Source organism: Hirundo rustica, chromosome 3 (genome assembly GCF_015227805.2).
Source record: "Hirundo rustica isolate bHirRus1 chromosome 3, bHirRus1.pri.v3, whole genome shotgun sequence".
NCBI lineage: Eukaryota > Metazoa > Chordata > Aves > Passeriformes > Hirundinidae > Hirundo > Hirundo rustica.
This window is the reverse complement of record NC_053452.1, coordinates 28941327-28958014: the sequence shown is the minus strand read 5'-3', so window position 1 is coordinate 28958014 and position 16688 is coordinate 28941327. Positions and strand designations below refer to the sequence as shown.

Below are 16688 nucleotides of genomic sequence, written 5' to 3'. Positions count from 1 at the left end.
GTCTGATTTGTCATGCATAATGTAATGAAGTGTTTGCTTTGAGGACGGTGCTGTTTGAGAGGCACAGGACTGGCACCTGCCCTAAGCATGCTGTGAAGGGGTCTGGGCCCTGTGCTCTCTGGCTGGACTGGGGTCTCTGGGGCAGGGAAGAGGCAGAGTTGAGGTTCAGAGGGGTCTTTGCAGTCAGGAGGTTGGTGAGAGGTTGTTTGACTTCCGCTCTTACTCTCACAGACTGAGGTTTTCACATTGTTCTGTCAGAAAAGCTGGTGAAGCTGGGCTTTGCCTCTGTGAGAGCTCCTCAGTATGGAAAACATCTCCTGTTTTACAGTTCTTATTTTTCTTTTGCTCTTTTAGGCAGTGTTGTAACGCCTGCCATCTTCGCTTTATAAAATTCAGATGTTCTGCCTACCTGCCTCTCCTGCTCCATTAGCCAGATGATCACAGCAGCTACATCAGTTCTAAATAGAACCGGACCTGAAAGTTGCAGCTCTGACACCCGGGGCAAAAAATCCTGCAAGGATTTTTTTCCCTCCATTGTTTAATACTTGCTTAAGTGGGAGCACTGAGAAAGCCTTTGAATGTTGCCCTTCAGCTGGTGGATCTGCAGGGATGTTTTGGCTGTGAGATGTCACTGTTTTGGAGACAACACAGCACAGGAAACTGGTGTGACGGCCACAGCTCACTCAAATGCTCTCGTGGCTGCTAATGGCAACGCAATAAGCCAGTGTTGCCCAAGTCTGTTTTCTCTAACACCGGTCCTTAAAGAGCAGGAGGTTATTTTTCCTTTGTTGCAAAGACTGGTTCAGGCACGTCTAACTGGGATGTGACATTTCCTGAGGGATGTGGTTAAAGACCAAGTAAACGTTGGTGCTTTGGTGACTCCACAAAAACCTGATAGCCAGAGACTGTCACGGAAGAGAGCATCTGGGAAGCAGCAATGCTTCTCATCTCTTCCCTTGGGAAGTTTATGGGACTGCCAAATATCAGGAACTGCTAAGTATCTGGACCTCACATGAAGCAGGAATATACTATATGTATCTGAACATTCTGGTGCAGAAAAACGTGGAGGTATGAATCAATTATTTAAAATGATATAAAGTATATAATAAATTATTAAAAATTATTAAATTATTCCTAATGACCTTTCAAGAGTATCGTGTCAAAATTACCACTGAAATGCAACCTGGTTCTCTGCAAGGGAAGAAGTGATTCTGTATTTAAGGTGGAGCTCCTTCCAGCACAAATGAGGGGCAAAAAGGCTAATTTTCTTCCCTTTTCTACAGAAAGGGAACATTAAATGGCTGTGTGATGCAGAGAGGGCACCAGGCAATGTACCAGCATTAGATACCAGCAAAAATGAGTGGTCTCCCTCAGAAGGGACAGAACAATGACATTTTCCAGCTTTTTCCAGGGTTCAGTCGCAGGCCTCCAGTTGGGCTCCTGCTTGGAGGGGACATGGAAACCCTCCTTCCTCCCCCAACACCAGTGTTTTTCTCTGTCTCTGTATCGAGAGAAAGATGAAAAAGTCAGAGCTAGTATTTTATTCACTTCAATTTCCAATTTTTAAGACCGTACGAGCAGCTGAAGGACTTAAATCTGTTATTGCCACAGAGGAACCTTGTTCTGCTTGAGTTAGCAGCTGAGTACACTCATAAACCAAAGCAGCCACAGTTATGAAGAAATGTTCTTCAGACACCTCATCCCTAATCTCATTTGAGTATAAAACTAAGGGACGGACTTCTTAAGCAAGCCTCTTGAAACCTGCCCAAAAGATTAATGTGTAAATGCATAGAATGCTCTGGAAGCTCTTGAATGGAGATATTTTATTTCCAAATAACCACAGGAGTAACTGTTCATAGCAAAAAGATGATTTATGGCACTGTGGCCAAAGTAAGGTGAGTCCCTAAACTCGAGAGCAATAATACTTGCATATTACCTCGATCTTAGAGTTTCTCACACTACCTTTGTTTATTTTTACTGGATGAAGCACAAGAAAAGCATGATGCTCGCTTAAATCTCCACAAATCCAAACATTTGAAGCTACATTGCTCCATTTTCCTGGCTCTGATCCTCTCTGAAGGCACGCTGCTTGCATGCTCACTCTCGTTTTTCCCATGAACTACAGGGTGTAGGCCAAAATACCCTTTGCAACTGGTAACTCCTATGCACATTGGGTTCCAGCTAATATAACAACTGGACATTTCTTAATGCTTGAAGCATCCGTGGCATGAATACATTACAAGTCCTGGAATTGCCAGGAAATATCAGGAGCACTTTTTGTTTTCCACAGGGTCAATTTTATTAGATTTGGTGGAAATATCTTACAATGACAAAAAAAGTCAAGTTACATGGAAAACTGATTCTGACACCTGTGACAACAGTATCAGAGTGGCATGTGGGACATGCTTGCATGTGCAAAAGCTGAGCACCTCTCTGCGCACTGGCTCAGGGAAGTTCTTGTATCATCATGGGCTGCTACGCAGTGGCACAGCGTTGCTTCCCCATCGGTGGTTTAAGCCACTGACTGGCATGTGTTTCTGTGTGAAAAGGAGCTGCATCTTTTAGTATCCAGTCACTTGGATTTGCCTTGGTTTGCTGGAGCTGAAGGCACAAGCCAGTTTCATTAGAAGCAAAGTTGGAGGAACCATCCTGGCAACCGCCGGGTCAGCGGTTACCTCCCCTCCTGCCAACACCACTGACTGACGGACGACTCAGCTTTCCATTTCTGGGAAAACAACCTTCTATCTGATCATGCACTGATATCCTGCAGCACGGAACAACAACTCAGCAGTAAGGAAACCGTCCCTTGGAGCCAGGCTCAGGGAGCAGTCCGAGGGTCATTGAACCAGCACAAGTGACGGGGTGTCGGCGAACAAAACCCACTGGGCTGGTGGCAGGTGCCAGGGCAGCGCTGACGGGCACCCAGATGGGTGCCACAGCCATCCCTTTGGGCACAAAGCAGCTCCCCTTAGCCAAATAAGGAGGCAGAGGCATCCCAGCTCCACATGCCCACTGCATAATTGTCAAATATGCCTGTAATAGAATTGAGTCAGAGGGAATTATTGCTGCAGCACAGTTGCTCTGGGAAGCCTTCCTCTTGTAGGGTGAACTGCAGCTATCAAATCTCTGTTGGTTTGGCTGAAAAAAGATAACGGCAGCGATGTCTTTTCACTAAAAAGGATTGTTTCCCACTCTGCTGTCATTAAAAAGAAATACAAACTAGCCAAACTCATTCTTTACCAAGACTCTCTGAAAATGGAACATTTTCTGGACTAAATAACTGTAATTCAAACTGCAGCAGCCAGTGCTGTGCCTGCTTTGGTACCCAGCCAGTGAGTTTTAAAGTAAACACCCTCCAGGACTGTTCTCCATTTGGATTTATTAGTCATAAGCAAGAAAAGATAATTAGCACTTCTGAAGCACTGCGATAATCAGTAGCACGAACTGTTACCAATAGAAACGGCCGAGGTCCTCGCGTGGCGCAGGAGCCTGCAGCTCCGCTGTACTCCCAGTACGGAATGAGCACACGGGTGGGCAGACCCTCAGCTGGGGGAACGCTCCTAACCAACTGCTCCAGTGGCGCTAATGACACCTTACACGGGATAAGGCAGGGAGGGGAGCTGCTCCCTGGCCTGTGGGGCTTCCTCCTTCTGTTATCCTGGAGGCAGGCAGAGTCATTTTTGTTACAATATACGATCCTCCTTGTTGGTCAAAGGCAATGGCACATAACTACTCCTTTACTGCACAACAGGATGATAGAAGGTAATTATTTTTTCTTTTTGCATGCACTCTGCCAAAAAAATAAAAGAACCTTGTGGTGCAACAAGAGGAAGGCGATACTTTAGGCAACGATGTGGGCTTTTTATCTTCCTCTTTCAAAACTAATGAACGAGAAAACTCTGTTAAGACTCAAGTCAGTGCTAAAACTTGCAGAATTGGTTCCCTGAAGTTACTGTTCCCCAAACTTCCATTACTTATGATCTGTAATAATCATATGAGAGATGGGATGCAAATCTTGTGTTCTTAAATCTCAAACCCCGAGCATTAAGCATGCCAGGCCTATTATGCATATCACTGAGCTCAGGAAGTAAGTCTATCAGATTTATCAACAATGCTATCTAAATAAATACTACAATACATAGGTTTGTCTGAAGCATTTGTCTCCTTTTTTCTGTATCTGGAAGTGTGAACAAAATTCATGCTGAGTGAGAGAGGTAGTATTTAAGTTTGGAAAGACTTCTGTTTTTGTGAGCACGATTAACAAATAGAGCTGGAGGATTTACCCCCAAAGTACTTGTGAGCCTGCAACCGCCACTCTCTCTCCTGAATTGTACAGAGCATTTCAAGCCAATACAATAGCTTTCCAGCCACGAGGTACTTTGCATCCTCTGGGAAGCATGCAGGAAATCTCAGGATTGAGTCCAGTATGCATGCAAAGTACTTTGCCTGCAATTGTTGTGGAGGCTGTGCACAGTGTGGTGAGCTGGTAGAGGGTACCATACCCCTCTGATTCCTGTTGATGATGGCCTTTACTTATGTACATCTTCCCTGCCACACACGGAGCAGAGGCTCTTGGGACTGAAATTCCAATGCCAGCGACACTCATTAATGCACACAAGGTGGGACCATCCTGGCGACACCTGACTTGTTGATGCACTCAAAGTATTCATGAATGTTTGCCCCTCTTCCAGGAAGATGAGTGCTGTGGCAAGTCTGATTATCATCAGGACCAAGTTTGCCTGATCGCAACAAACGTGACGGGCTGGTGGCCATTTATGAGCTACGCGTGCAGAAGCAAATGGATCCGTGAGTGTTTGCTTTTCAGCTGCTGCTGGGAAACAGGCACCCTCCTGCCAGGTCACAGGCCAGCTACGTTAGAGACTCTTAAAGCAGCTCCTTGGTCGCAGAGGTGGATGCGCAGCCTGTACTCAAATAGCTGCCCAGTACACAGAAGTTGCTATGGCAGTGCTTTGCAAATATACATTGCACAACGGAGCAGCGACCACACGGACGCTTGTTTGGTGTCTCACACAGCAGGTTCACTCCCACCCTGGGCACTGTGGAGCAGAACAAACACCAGAATATAATATCTATCTATCTATCGATCTATATCTCTGCTTAAGTCTATTGCCAGACTGCATCTGACTGTGGTACTGGGTTTAAAACACCTGCGTAACAATTTACATATTATGTCAACAACAGCACCTCTCCCCCTCTCCTTCCCTCTTTCCTCCCCAGCAGTGCAGAGTGAGCTGACTTCATAGCATCCTTCACAGCAAAATGTTTCTCAGTTGCATCTTTTTGTCTTCATGAAACTCCTTTAATTCTGGTACTTTAACACCTACTCCTTCCTCTGCTGCTGGTGCTACTGCAAACAAGAAATGTGGCCAGGGAACACCGTCTCCTTGGAAACCTGCCCCTGGCCTAAAAACGTCCTTCTGGGTGCCTGTGTGGCACTGGAAAGCAGAGAACTCGTGGGCTGAGCACCTTTCATGGCTGAGCTGCTTCCACCTGGAGCGAAATCAGCCTAGATCAGATCTGGAATCCCTCAGTGAACAGATAAATAAGCTAGGCTATTGCATCTGCATCGTTTAAGGGGAAAAAAATAAACATATTGGCCTGGGAGAGCACCAGGCTGCTGCAAGGAACCTGAGAGCAGTGTGCTTCCCTCGGTGCAGGCGTCTTGAGAGAAGGCTGGGGTCGGGAGTTCTCCGATGGCGTGGGCTGGGAGCAGCACAAGGGCTCAGCTCTCCATTAGCCTGCAGATACCCAAATAACTGTAAACAACGCTGACTTCAAGTCTGCTGCCAGAGCCTCAGGCTCTGTAAGAAACAACCCCATTTTATTTATTGCCTGAGGACATTATTATTTCCAGAGTGAACTAGTTGTGGATCACAATACTGGGCAGAATTATAGTACAAAGTGTGCTTTAGTGCAAACTTACTTACTTATGAAACAGTCACAAATCTTCTTTGGACAAAGACGGGCGCAAAGCCCCAACTTTTTTTTTTTTTTTTTTACTAAAGTGCAGCAAATTTCTGCATCATCTTTACCTTGGGACTGGTCTGGACAGGGCTGGCTCTGTGTGACAGCACAGTCCAGCTCCACCTCACTGCCAAGGCCCCGGGGAGATCATGCAGAGCTAAGGAGCAGATCAGCAGGGGCTGTGCCAGCTGCTCCCCTCCCTGGCTGTGCCAGCCATGGGGAGGCTGTGTGGATCAGAAGCTCCTCGCTATTACATCTGATAGGAGATGAAAAATGATGCCACTGAAGGCTCAACTGTACCTCTAATGTGAAATTTCTATGGACAATCCAAAGACTTAGTTTCGAGGAAGAAGCAATTCATATACACACATACTGCCTTCAGCACACTTTCCCTTAAAAGACTGCTGCCTTCTTTTGCATCCTCAAAAGATGGATACGAAAATATTTTGTGCCAGGAATGGTAATGCAGTAGAGCACAGAGTTCAGTCACTATATACTGGTAAACACTATATTCCTCAATAAACTGATGCAACAGGTGATTAATAAGAATGAAGCTCAGAGCTTATAATTAGTTACTTCATGTAAGGCCTTTCAATAAATATGTAAGTGGAGATATTTATGTGTTTTTAATACTAGTTCAAGTGTGAATTGATTTGGTCTTTGGTCTTTCTGCTTTTGTGAATTATGCTGCAATAGCAGCTTTATTTTTAAAAAAGTATTTTTAATTTAAATTGGTCTAGGCAAGTGCTACACTAAATATAGTGAGCATATACAGTATATAAAAGCAAGGCAGGAAAAAGGATTATCAAAATAGATGAAATAATTTTGTAAACAGCATGTACTGCATGTCTGTTTGGTGCAATTGCCGTTCTTGTCCTGTCAGATCTGTGGGGAGACAGCCACACACTTAAACACAACTTGGTTAAGTCAGTTTGTGAATTTACTCCTATTTAGAGCAGGTCTGGCCTTTAATTCAGGGCTTGGGGGTTTTATCTTCAATGAACACTGAAAGGTGCAAGTGCTTTGAACAGCTGTACCCTAGCATGATCTTTCTACAGTCACCTTGAACAAACACTTTGAAATAAGCCTTACTATTAACTTGAACAGGAGGTTGCCCAGGCACCTGTGAAGAAAAAGGCATTCTCTGTTCCTGCCTGTTGCAAAATCTTCTACAGTTTGGCTTGTCTAAGCTAAGCCTGTAGACCTGAGCCCCGTCCTGGAATTACTTAGCCCAGTTCCAGGTTACAATGGCACTTTTCTGTTGGGCTTTTTCTTTGTTTATCTGCTTGGTTTTGGTGTCTGTCCACGCAATCAAAGTGCTTAGATGCAGGGAAAGCTTCAGAGCTCCCTGGGTATGACGGTGAATGGAATGACAGGACTGCTGGATTCAAGGTCCAGGGCAGTAAGGAAACATTCGATGGCTGCTTCGTTTTTCCCCTGAGCTTGCAGGACCTCTCCAAGGCTGTTCCAGGCAACATGACTGGTGGTTTGGATCTGGATGGCATCTCTGAGGACCTTCTGGGCCAGCTCCCACCGCCCAAGTCTGCTCAGCACCAGGCCCTGTCAACAAACAAGTGATGAGCAGTTAACAACAGCGCAGAAGAGAGCAAGAAACGGAGCACCCCAAGCTCCCCCCAGGCTGTCCTATGAGTGCAGCCACAAGAGTCCTATGCAGGAGGCATCTCCACCTATTTCTGAAGAATAAAAATGATCAGTTGTTAAGTTCTGTGTTTTTTGATACTGATGCATAATTTAAAAAGTAATTGTGAAAATATTTTTTTTAAAAAGCAGATTCAGATTCAGCTCTGCAAGTGCTCCTGCTGTGTGTTACTGGGAGAGTGTTTACTGGCGCTATACACACGGAAGGCTACAGGCCCTTTAAGCATCCCTTTCTCCATGCCCAGAAAATATACCCAGGTTTGACTACAGCCAGCATCTGAATTCATTCCTGCACATCTGCAACACCCAGCTGAGGCTGAGATAAAGTCTCTCATCTCCTACATCCTGGCCACACTGAGATCTTTCTTCTCAACAAACATGGGGCAGAGGGATGTAGTCTCCTTCCAGCCTTCCACAGGCAGGCTGTATGTAACAGCATAAACTCTGTCCTCCTGCACTTCAGTGCAGATCCTAAAGCAGTGTGGGGGAAGAGAAGGATGGAGGAACCTTGTTTAAAAAGCTGTCCTTAGGGTAAGAAAAGACACAAGTGGGTGTAACCATCTGGAAGGAACAGGAGGGGGAGGATGAAAGAAGTGTTAGGAAGAACACAGGGCTCTCATGGATGTGTCTGAACCCACAAAGCACCTAATGAGCCAGGCTCCCTGTTAATTACACAGCAATCAACCACACCGAGCCCAGGTCATACGGGCTTTGCAGGCCACAGCATATTTGGGGCATTTCTCTGCTTCCTCCTGAAGGTGCACACACCAGGATGAACCTTCCACCAGCTTCATTCAAGTGTGGCCTCTGGAAGAAGCAGCCAGCACTGCCATGTCACCTGCCAGGCTCTGCATGGCCTCTGCCTGCACTCACCCATGGAAATGCTGCCAAGTGAGGTGACTGCTTGACTTCATGCTTTTCCTGGGATAATGCAGTAGGTGGATGCATATATATAAAGAAAAGCATTAGCTTGATCTTTAATCTGTCTAATTGCCTTTAGTGCATATGAAAAGATGTAGGAAACCTGAAATCTCTCATAACTAGAACCCAAGTAAATTTCTGATGAAAGAATGGTGATTTTAGAAATAGTGAAGGTTTTTCCTCTGTTTTGTTTTGTTTGCTTTCACACAAGTACCATTAAACACACGGTGCATCAGCATCCTTAAGGCCAGTGATAGCACTAATACCTACAGAAACACATTCATTTGCCTGAGGGAAAAATTCAGAAACACCGATTTAATCAAATATTGGTGGCGCTACGAAAAGCTTCGCTGCCTCTTTCGTGCCCATAACCTTGACCTGAATAATCAACTTAGTGTCAAATCTGATCATTTAGAGATTCAGTGGGGGTGGTTTTTCTTTAGGTTCCTCTCTATGTAGGAAAACTACAAGGCAGCAGGGTCTAATCTTCCAATCCCCTTGGGAGCAGGCATACGAGGCACAGAGGTTCCCTGGTGGGAGAGGCTGGTTCCCCTGGAGGTAGCTGCCTGGAGATGACTGCAGGCACGTAATGACAGACTGCGAGGAATTTGTGCAATTATAATTTGAGTCACCCTCTTGACAGGGATAATGAGGCATAGAAAGGGCAAGTAGTGTGGCCGTAGCAAATCTGCTGCTGAGCCAAGAATAGACGGGAGCTATCTCAGCTCAAGTTTGTCCTCGACCACAAACCCACTCTTCCTAAAATCTCTTCCTGTTGTGCTGACCAAGCAGAGCCGATTGTGCTCTCTGGTGGCCGGGGACCCAGCGCTGTCCTCAGCCTGACACTAAGCAGCACTGAGCCTCTCAGCACTGTCAGAGAGAGGGCTGCTGGCCCTGGAGGCACAGGGGCCAGCGAGCCCGTGCAGCTGCTGCCTGTCATCCCTCTCCAACGAGGAGGGGAATTCCCCGCCCGGCTGACATCTCGCGCCTCCCAACAATGCTGCAGTGAAATCCACCTCATCGTAAACTGCTCGTGCAGCACGGCTCCCTTGCATGCCCTGGCACCCTTGCTGGTCAAGAACCAGAGCCCGGCGTGGCTCCCCAGTGTTTGCTGTGCCTGTGCTCCAGGCCCCAAAGGAGCACGGTGCTCTGCGCGCCCAGCTGCCGCGCCCACCGCGGACAGATGCCCACCAGGAAGCGCGGCTCACGTGAAAATTTCCTCTCCGGTATTCAGAGCTTTCAAGCTTGCCAGTTTAGCTGAGAAAACATCTGTGAAGCCTCAGAGAGAGCTATTCCAGGCTCTCCAAAGCCAAGGGAAGGCCTCCTGTTGATGCTGCAATATACTGCCCAAGTGAAAAACCGCTACGTTTTTGGAGGAAACATTTGCTAAAGGAGTTTGAGATTTTCCCCTCCTCCTTGCTTACACGCACAGCTGGCATTTGGCTGGTGCCAAATGCTGCCCGGGTCCGTGGCCCTTCCCAGGCTTGCCACCATCCCGCTTCCCCCTTCTGATGAGGAACAGCCCCACGCCCTCTTCCTGAACACATGCCTGGACTTCCACACGCTGTGGGCACACGACACTGGGCTCCAGGCCTCAGCCCAAGCGGAGGCTGGGGTCTGGCCAACCCAGGTGTGCCAACGCTCCCCAGCCCCAGCAAGGAGACCCACTCCTTTGCCCAGAGTGAGCTGTGACAGATGGCGTCAGCCTTTTAGCGAGGCTTAACTGAAGCGGCACAAATATGCTGCTGATGTTGAAAGGACAGGTTGAACATCATTAATTCCGTGTGCAGGAGAGTTTCTGGCTTTGCATTTCCTCTCTCCCCTCCTCCCCACACCGCTCCTTGCAAACCGCAAGCATTCTGAGAGCTGGAGGCTGCACAAACCTCAAGCCTCAGGAAGACGCAGCACCGAGCACTTGAGTTTTTGTTTCTCTGAGGTATTTGCACTTGAGAGCTTCTCCTTGCTACCGAATTTCTCATTTCCCCATGGAGTCTGGCTTGCTATAAACAATGCCTGCATGTTGTTGCTATGTAGGTCCAGTTGCAATCTGCCTACAGTGCAAAAGTAAAAAATTATATCTAAATTCAGAAAGCCACCCACTGACAGGCAATTTGCATTTTTATCTGGAAGATTTTTTTAAAAAAGGTTTTTCTAATGAAAGTTCAGCTCCTGAGTTTCTATGGAAACTCATCTGCTTGGTGTGCATGCATAATTTCATAAAGTCAGATCTCAGGAAGATGAGCAATTAGTATAAATACAAGTAGGAACGTGATTAAGGGTTTCATCCTCTTTTTCCTGAAGATGGAGGGTGGGACTGGGTTTTATTGTCTTTCCTCAGTTTCTATTCGTCTTTTTGCCAAAACAGTGCAGAAACGGGTGTACAAGGTAGCCTGACTCCTCTGCCACCTCCTGGCTAGCACCGGCACTTCTGGTTTTGCCCAGTGATTTTCCTCCCGAAGATGACAAGCACCTCTAAGTATGGCCCTCTCTGTCAGTGGTGCTGGTACTGAGTCAGACTCCAAGGAGCAATGAGGACAGGCTTATTTTTAAACTCAAGCAAATTATAAATAGTAAAAAATCCCAAACCAACTCAAAAGGTGAGTGGGAATCATTTTTCCTTCAAACTCCTGCGGGCAGCCCAGCCCCATGTCAGCCACACACAGGCATTTCACGTCCCGCTTGCACCAACGCAGCTGCACAGCGCTGGGCTGTGGATTCACTCACTCACTCGAGGTCTGAGAGTAACCTCTGCAAGTGAATTTGATTTCTTCTCAAGGTCTGAAGATGTAGCCCGTGGCTTGCAAGCAGGGGCAGAGTGGTGAGGGCAGAGTACAAGGCAGACTGTAGAGACGGTGCTGAGAGCTCTGGCAGAAGCTCAGCTGAGGTGAAGGGCTGCGGCACAGCGAGACCGGGACAGTCTAGCAGGGTACGAAGGCTCAGAGGGGACAGCGACGCTGGTCTGCTGATTTAGTGTGCCTTATGCTGACAGCTGAACTCCTGAATTGATGGTTTTTAATTTCATGGAACAGAGGGTGCCTATGGGAAGCTTTTTCAAAGGTATTTTTGACCTCGTCTGCATGCAAAACAAACAAAACCTAAACCACTTCTATGGTGACGCTGGACTGGACTCCCTTGCCTTCAGTGATGTGATACTTAGTAACTGATACTTGAGTGAGGCTATTTTTGTTTTAGAATAGGAGAGCCATATTTCAATTTAGGTTAGATGAGAAAGAAAGTGACTTATTTTCAATTTTCACTAATAAAGAAAGTGAGCATAAGCCACACTTGAGGTCCCACTTGTAGAAGGTAGTGAAATTTCTACTTGTGCCTTTATTTCCTTAGAGTTTGACAAAAGCACTTCAAACGTTAGCTCATAAAATTCCCAGAAAACAGCGCAGGAAGACTACAAAATAAGCCTCACGTACAAGCTGGAGTTTATTTTTAGCAATGAAAATCAAAACTTCCTTTGCAAATGTTTAGTTCAAACACCTGATGAGCTGCAGGGAGCTGTCTCCTTCCAAATAGGCGGCACAGATTAGCTTGTTCTTTCCTTTGAGGCTTGTATTGGAAAGAGATGTCCAGAAAAACATTTAATTTCATTCCTGGAAGGTTGCTTTTTGATGTATTTGTAAGGTCATCTCAGTTTTGGAGAACTTGTATCGGTGGACTAGACTCTATCCTTTACAAACTGATTTTAATAATCACATTAAATGCAAATTGTCACTGTCTTTGCATGAGACTCTTAATTCCAAAGCGAGGTTGTCTCTGATGCTTGTCTCTATTTAGCAGAGCATTTCTGCCAATTATTGTCTGAACACCCCAAGAAGTTTCCAGAATGAATCAGACTTTGCTGCTGGGCTTTCTTAAGTGCATTATTTAATTAATTTCCAGGTAAATGCAGAATCCTTACTGTCTACTCCAATCTGTAATGTGGACAAGTCACTTGTGGTTAGTAGGAGGGCAATCAGCAGCTGGCAAAAGCAGGGCATGCTGCAGAAAAGTGATTGTTGGGAAGCGTGCTTATTCAGCAGAACCCTACAAAAAGCCTTTCAAGATGCATTTGGCATTTGGTGGTTAACAGCCTCATGTAAGAGAAAAATCCGCACTGCTACAGGGCAACACTTGCTTCTGTAATTATTTAGCAATCAGAAGAAGTTGTAAGCAAAATCTCTTGTATAAACCATGAAATATCAGTGTCCTTTTGGAAAATGATGAAGAATGACCCTGGAAATTCTTGGTCTCCTAGAATAAGGAAAGACATGTAAGTAGCCAATTGCTCTGTGATTCTTTCCCCCCACATTCACAATCTTTGCATCGCTGAAGAGCTGGGATGTTTTTTAGCTGTGAGCAGTGAAGTGAGTTTTTGTTGTGCTGTCACCTAGCCACACGGTGCCCGGCAGCACGGGGGCAGCTAATCACCCATTTTGCTGATTCAGTCCAGGTTGTGGCGAACCTGAGCTGCACATCTGAGCTCTCTTTTCTGAAAAGACACTGTAGGAGTACAGGGAACAATCAGGGTCCTCTCACTGAGTTAGAGACCGCATCTTAATTTGCTGCCCTAACAAAGGATGACTGGGATTCATTTGTGGGAGAAAGCTTGTCTTTCAGTGTTTCTGCTGCCTCCTTTGTTGAGAGCAGCTTTTCCTCCTCTTCCTTCCCCCCCTCCATCTCCTCTGCCCAAGCTGCTGCATCCCCTGTCAGTCAGTGACGCTGAAGTGCTGCATTTGATAAAGCAGGGGAGGGGCAGGAGAAGGGAGGAGAGGGAAGGCAGGCTGGGCCACCGCAAAACACAGAACGTGGAAAGGAGAAACAAAGGAACAGCACTGGTGTGGGGAACTGGCAAGTGCCGGGAAAAGCAAAAAACCTGAGATTGCATCACGATTTGTAGCACTTGTGCACTGCCTGTGGGCTTTAACTCAGAAGGCTCAGCCTGGAGACTTCAGCTCCAGCACTGCAGGTACCAAAAGGCAGCCTAGCCTTTGCTGTTTAAACTTCACTGCAACCTCTCTGTGTGTTACAGAGGAGTGTGAGAGAAGGGAAGAAATGAGACTGCAAGGAGGTGTCAGGAGGGACAGACTATCTGAGTGTGAAAACAGCAATGACTCAAGCCCACCAGAGACCTGGGGACATGTATACTTCATCAATCACAGTGAGGTAGCGCTTGCAGGGAGAGAAGAAAAAGCAAAAGAAAGACAAGACCAAAAGTGGTGAAATCCTGAAGAGAGGGACATCCCCCCCTTAGCTTGCCAACCTGTTTTCCAAGGCAGTGAGTAATTGCAAAGGCAGCATCCCACCCAGGCCCCCTGTGAGGCCAAGGCACCCCCTGCCCCGCAGAAGGGAAGCACTGTTCCGTGCTGCACACTGCCCTCTGCCCAGGCTTGCTGTCTCTATTTGAGTTCATCAAATGTTAGCAGGGATGTTTCTACCGTGTTTGAAGCTTAAATGTGATAAAACATTTATTGACATAAAAAGCAAACCCTAAGGCAGCATTTCAAACCAGGAGGCTCTGATCTCTTCACAGGGAGGCTCATACCAGCCTAGGGAGAATGAGGAGTTTTTCTGCCTTGTTGGATTGTCGTCACTTAAGCTTCATGCAAAGCAGAATCGTTTGCTGCATGCTGAATATTCTCTAGACAGCCCTTCCTTTGCTGAGACCTACATGGAGATGAAGCAGGAAGCAAGAAAACCTAACAGGATGCCTCAACCACATATCTGAGAGTAACTAAATCCAGTATTTGTTTCACAGACTCTTTTCCTAGGGAAGGAAAGATTTCTCCCGGCCCTGATCTTAGCAGTTGTCACAGTAACGTTGCAATAGAGAACACAGGAGATTCAACTACGACTCAGGCTCATGGTGTCGTCTGTAAAAAGATGCACCAAAAGAAGGTCCCAAACTAATTATAAATAACAGTTTAGAACACAAAATTTATAACTTAAGGTCCCAATTCTGCTATGCATTGTACCCTGGCAGAAAGCCTTGCTCAAATGAGTGAGATTCGGCTGAAATATATCCAAGTATTTCAAAATTTGTGCAGAACTGAAACTGACAGCCATCAGCCAAGAGAGAAAAGGCATGTAACACACGTGCAGGATGCTGAAGAGCAGCAGGTAACCTGCTGGCTAGAGCACTCGACTAGAAAACAGTAGCTGTGCTCCACTGGCTGCTAATACATTTCACATTGAATAATTTGTCATTACTCAGGAACAATTCCAACAGCAGGGACAGAGTCAAGGGACAAGCTTTGGGAAGCAGAAGTCCTGGTTTAAGTGTTCTCAGGCTAAGGAGGCTTGAGAACTCACCTGTCTCGTGCCCAGGGAGTACATGCAAACGTCTAGCAAATGTTTTTAAGAGGGCAGGGCAGCTGTTAAGCACCCCCATTGCCCCAGGGGTATAAAAACTCTACCTTTATTTTGACAGTAAGCAGGTGCCTAAGTTTTGTTGCACATGATGTTGCTGCAGATAGCTGGGGAATGTCTAGGCTTAAGAATTGGACACCCAATTAATCTGAGTGTCCACGGTGTGCTGTGGCTGAGGAATAGGGAATTTCTGTTTTCTTAGGTATCCCTCCAGTGCCAATGCTGGATCTTTCCCCAGGTTTTAGTGCAGTGCTTTGAAACAAAGGAGGGGTTGATGCGCACATTTCCCACGCACGTTATCTTCCCCTCTGCATACAGGGTATGTCTTCTCTAAATGTATGAGCCATGAACAGGTTCTCACAGACAACAGCTTCAGCTTGCCGAGGGTCCCTGAGCCTCAGTCCCACGGAACTTATGGCCAGAGCAAGTGTTGCATCTGGTATGGCACTGAGGAGGGGCACGGTGCAGCGAAGACACGCTGACAGAAGCGCACAGCATGCCAACGTAGATTACAGCAGATGTCTTCTGAAAGGAGAGCCGAGGTATTTAAAATATCTTAATTTGCTTAGTTTTCCACTACTGGCAGTCTCTGGGATAGCATGTGATGAATGATATCCTCCACACAACTACAGCGGGAGCCTGCGTGTGCCGTATCGCAGCTGGGCGCTAAGCTCAGCTGAGCTGCTGGGAAACACAGCGAGCTGGGCAGGAACACACTGCTGTGGTCCAGCCAGTGCCTCCAGATTCTGCTCCAGTGCCTTTGATACTACAAGGAATATGTTTCCTTATCAGCACTTAACACAGAATCTCTCCGAAATCACAAACCTCCACGTACAAAGAAATTTTGCTGAATTACAGTTTGCGTTTTCTGTTACACGCTCAAAAGAGAATGAATGAAGAAACTCCTCGAGAAGGTAAAGATTTGAAAAATACTGCACATAACACTGGCATAAATGGAAGCTCCAGCAACACTGGAGAGCTGTTTCCCATTTGTTTGGCAAGGGACTTCTGCTTCCTTCTCTTGACTCTGGCCAGCTTGGCGTGTATCGGGACAGCTTGCTGAAAACCTGGAAGTCTTGCTAGTTCCCACGCCCCTGTTTGTGCAGCTGTGTCTTATGTACCAGGAGGCAGCACACTCTGCTATTGTGCTACACACTATTTTATTTACTCTGTTACTACAGTCTATGACTCTGTCCTGTCCTGTGATAACAAGCAGCCTAAATAGCACAGAATTTAAAGTAATTATAACCGGTTTCCTTGTTTATGAAAAATAGTTTCTGAAGGTTGAAGTATAAAGGGGATAATCATTCCACCCCCCTTCTCCCTCCTGACAGTTCCCTGAGCACTTTCTGAAATACCATTTATGAGTTCAGCTGCAGACCAACCTGACTACTACAATTTCTAGGCTTTAATTTGATCTTGGAGCAACGCACGACAGGAGGACAATACTGCTTAGTAAAACTGCAGCGGTGTCTCGAGGCCTGTGCATAGGAAATCGTAACGAAAGCTAGAAATCACCTGGACCATCAGGTTGGAGCTCAGCTGAGAAGCATCTGCTGCAGGTCAAGATCAGGCCAAGGATAATGTCTTTAGACCTGGATGCAAGTTTTATTCTCCAGAGATGACTGATCCACTCCCAGATCTCAATGGGTTTAAGAAATGTGTTGGGTTCTTCTCTTGTAAGGTGTTAGGCACACTTTGGAGAAGAGATCAGAGAAGAGCTGGGGAGTTCTGTCTTGCAGGATTTTACTGTGGCTTCTAAAGTT

The 16688-nt window shown here is 46.4% G+C and overlaps 1 protein-coding gene across 5 annotated transcripts in view; it reads right to left on the bottom strand.

Annotated features, from left to right (window-relative positions):
* Nucleotides 1-2166: 2166 nt before the first annotated feature.
* The window catches only part of TTC7A (tetratricopeptide repeat domain 7A), a 195222-nt gene continuing 180700 nt past the window's right edge, over nucleotides 2167-16688 (bottom strand). For all 5 annotated transcript variants that reach the window (XM_040058201.1, XM_040058202.2, XM_040058204.1 and 2 more), the window contains one exon: nucleotides 2167-7545. In XM_040058201.1, the coding sequence (XP_039914135.1) occupies nucleotides 7324-7545 (222 nt within the window). In that variant the 3' untranslated portion in view covers nucleotides 2167-7323. The remainder of the gene's footprint in view (nucleotides 7546-16688) is intronic.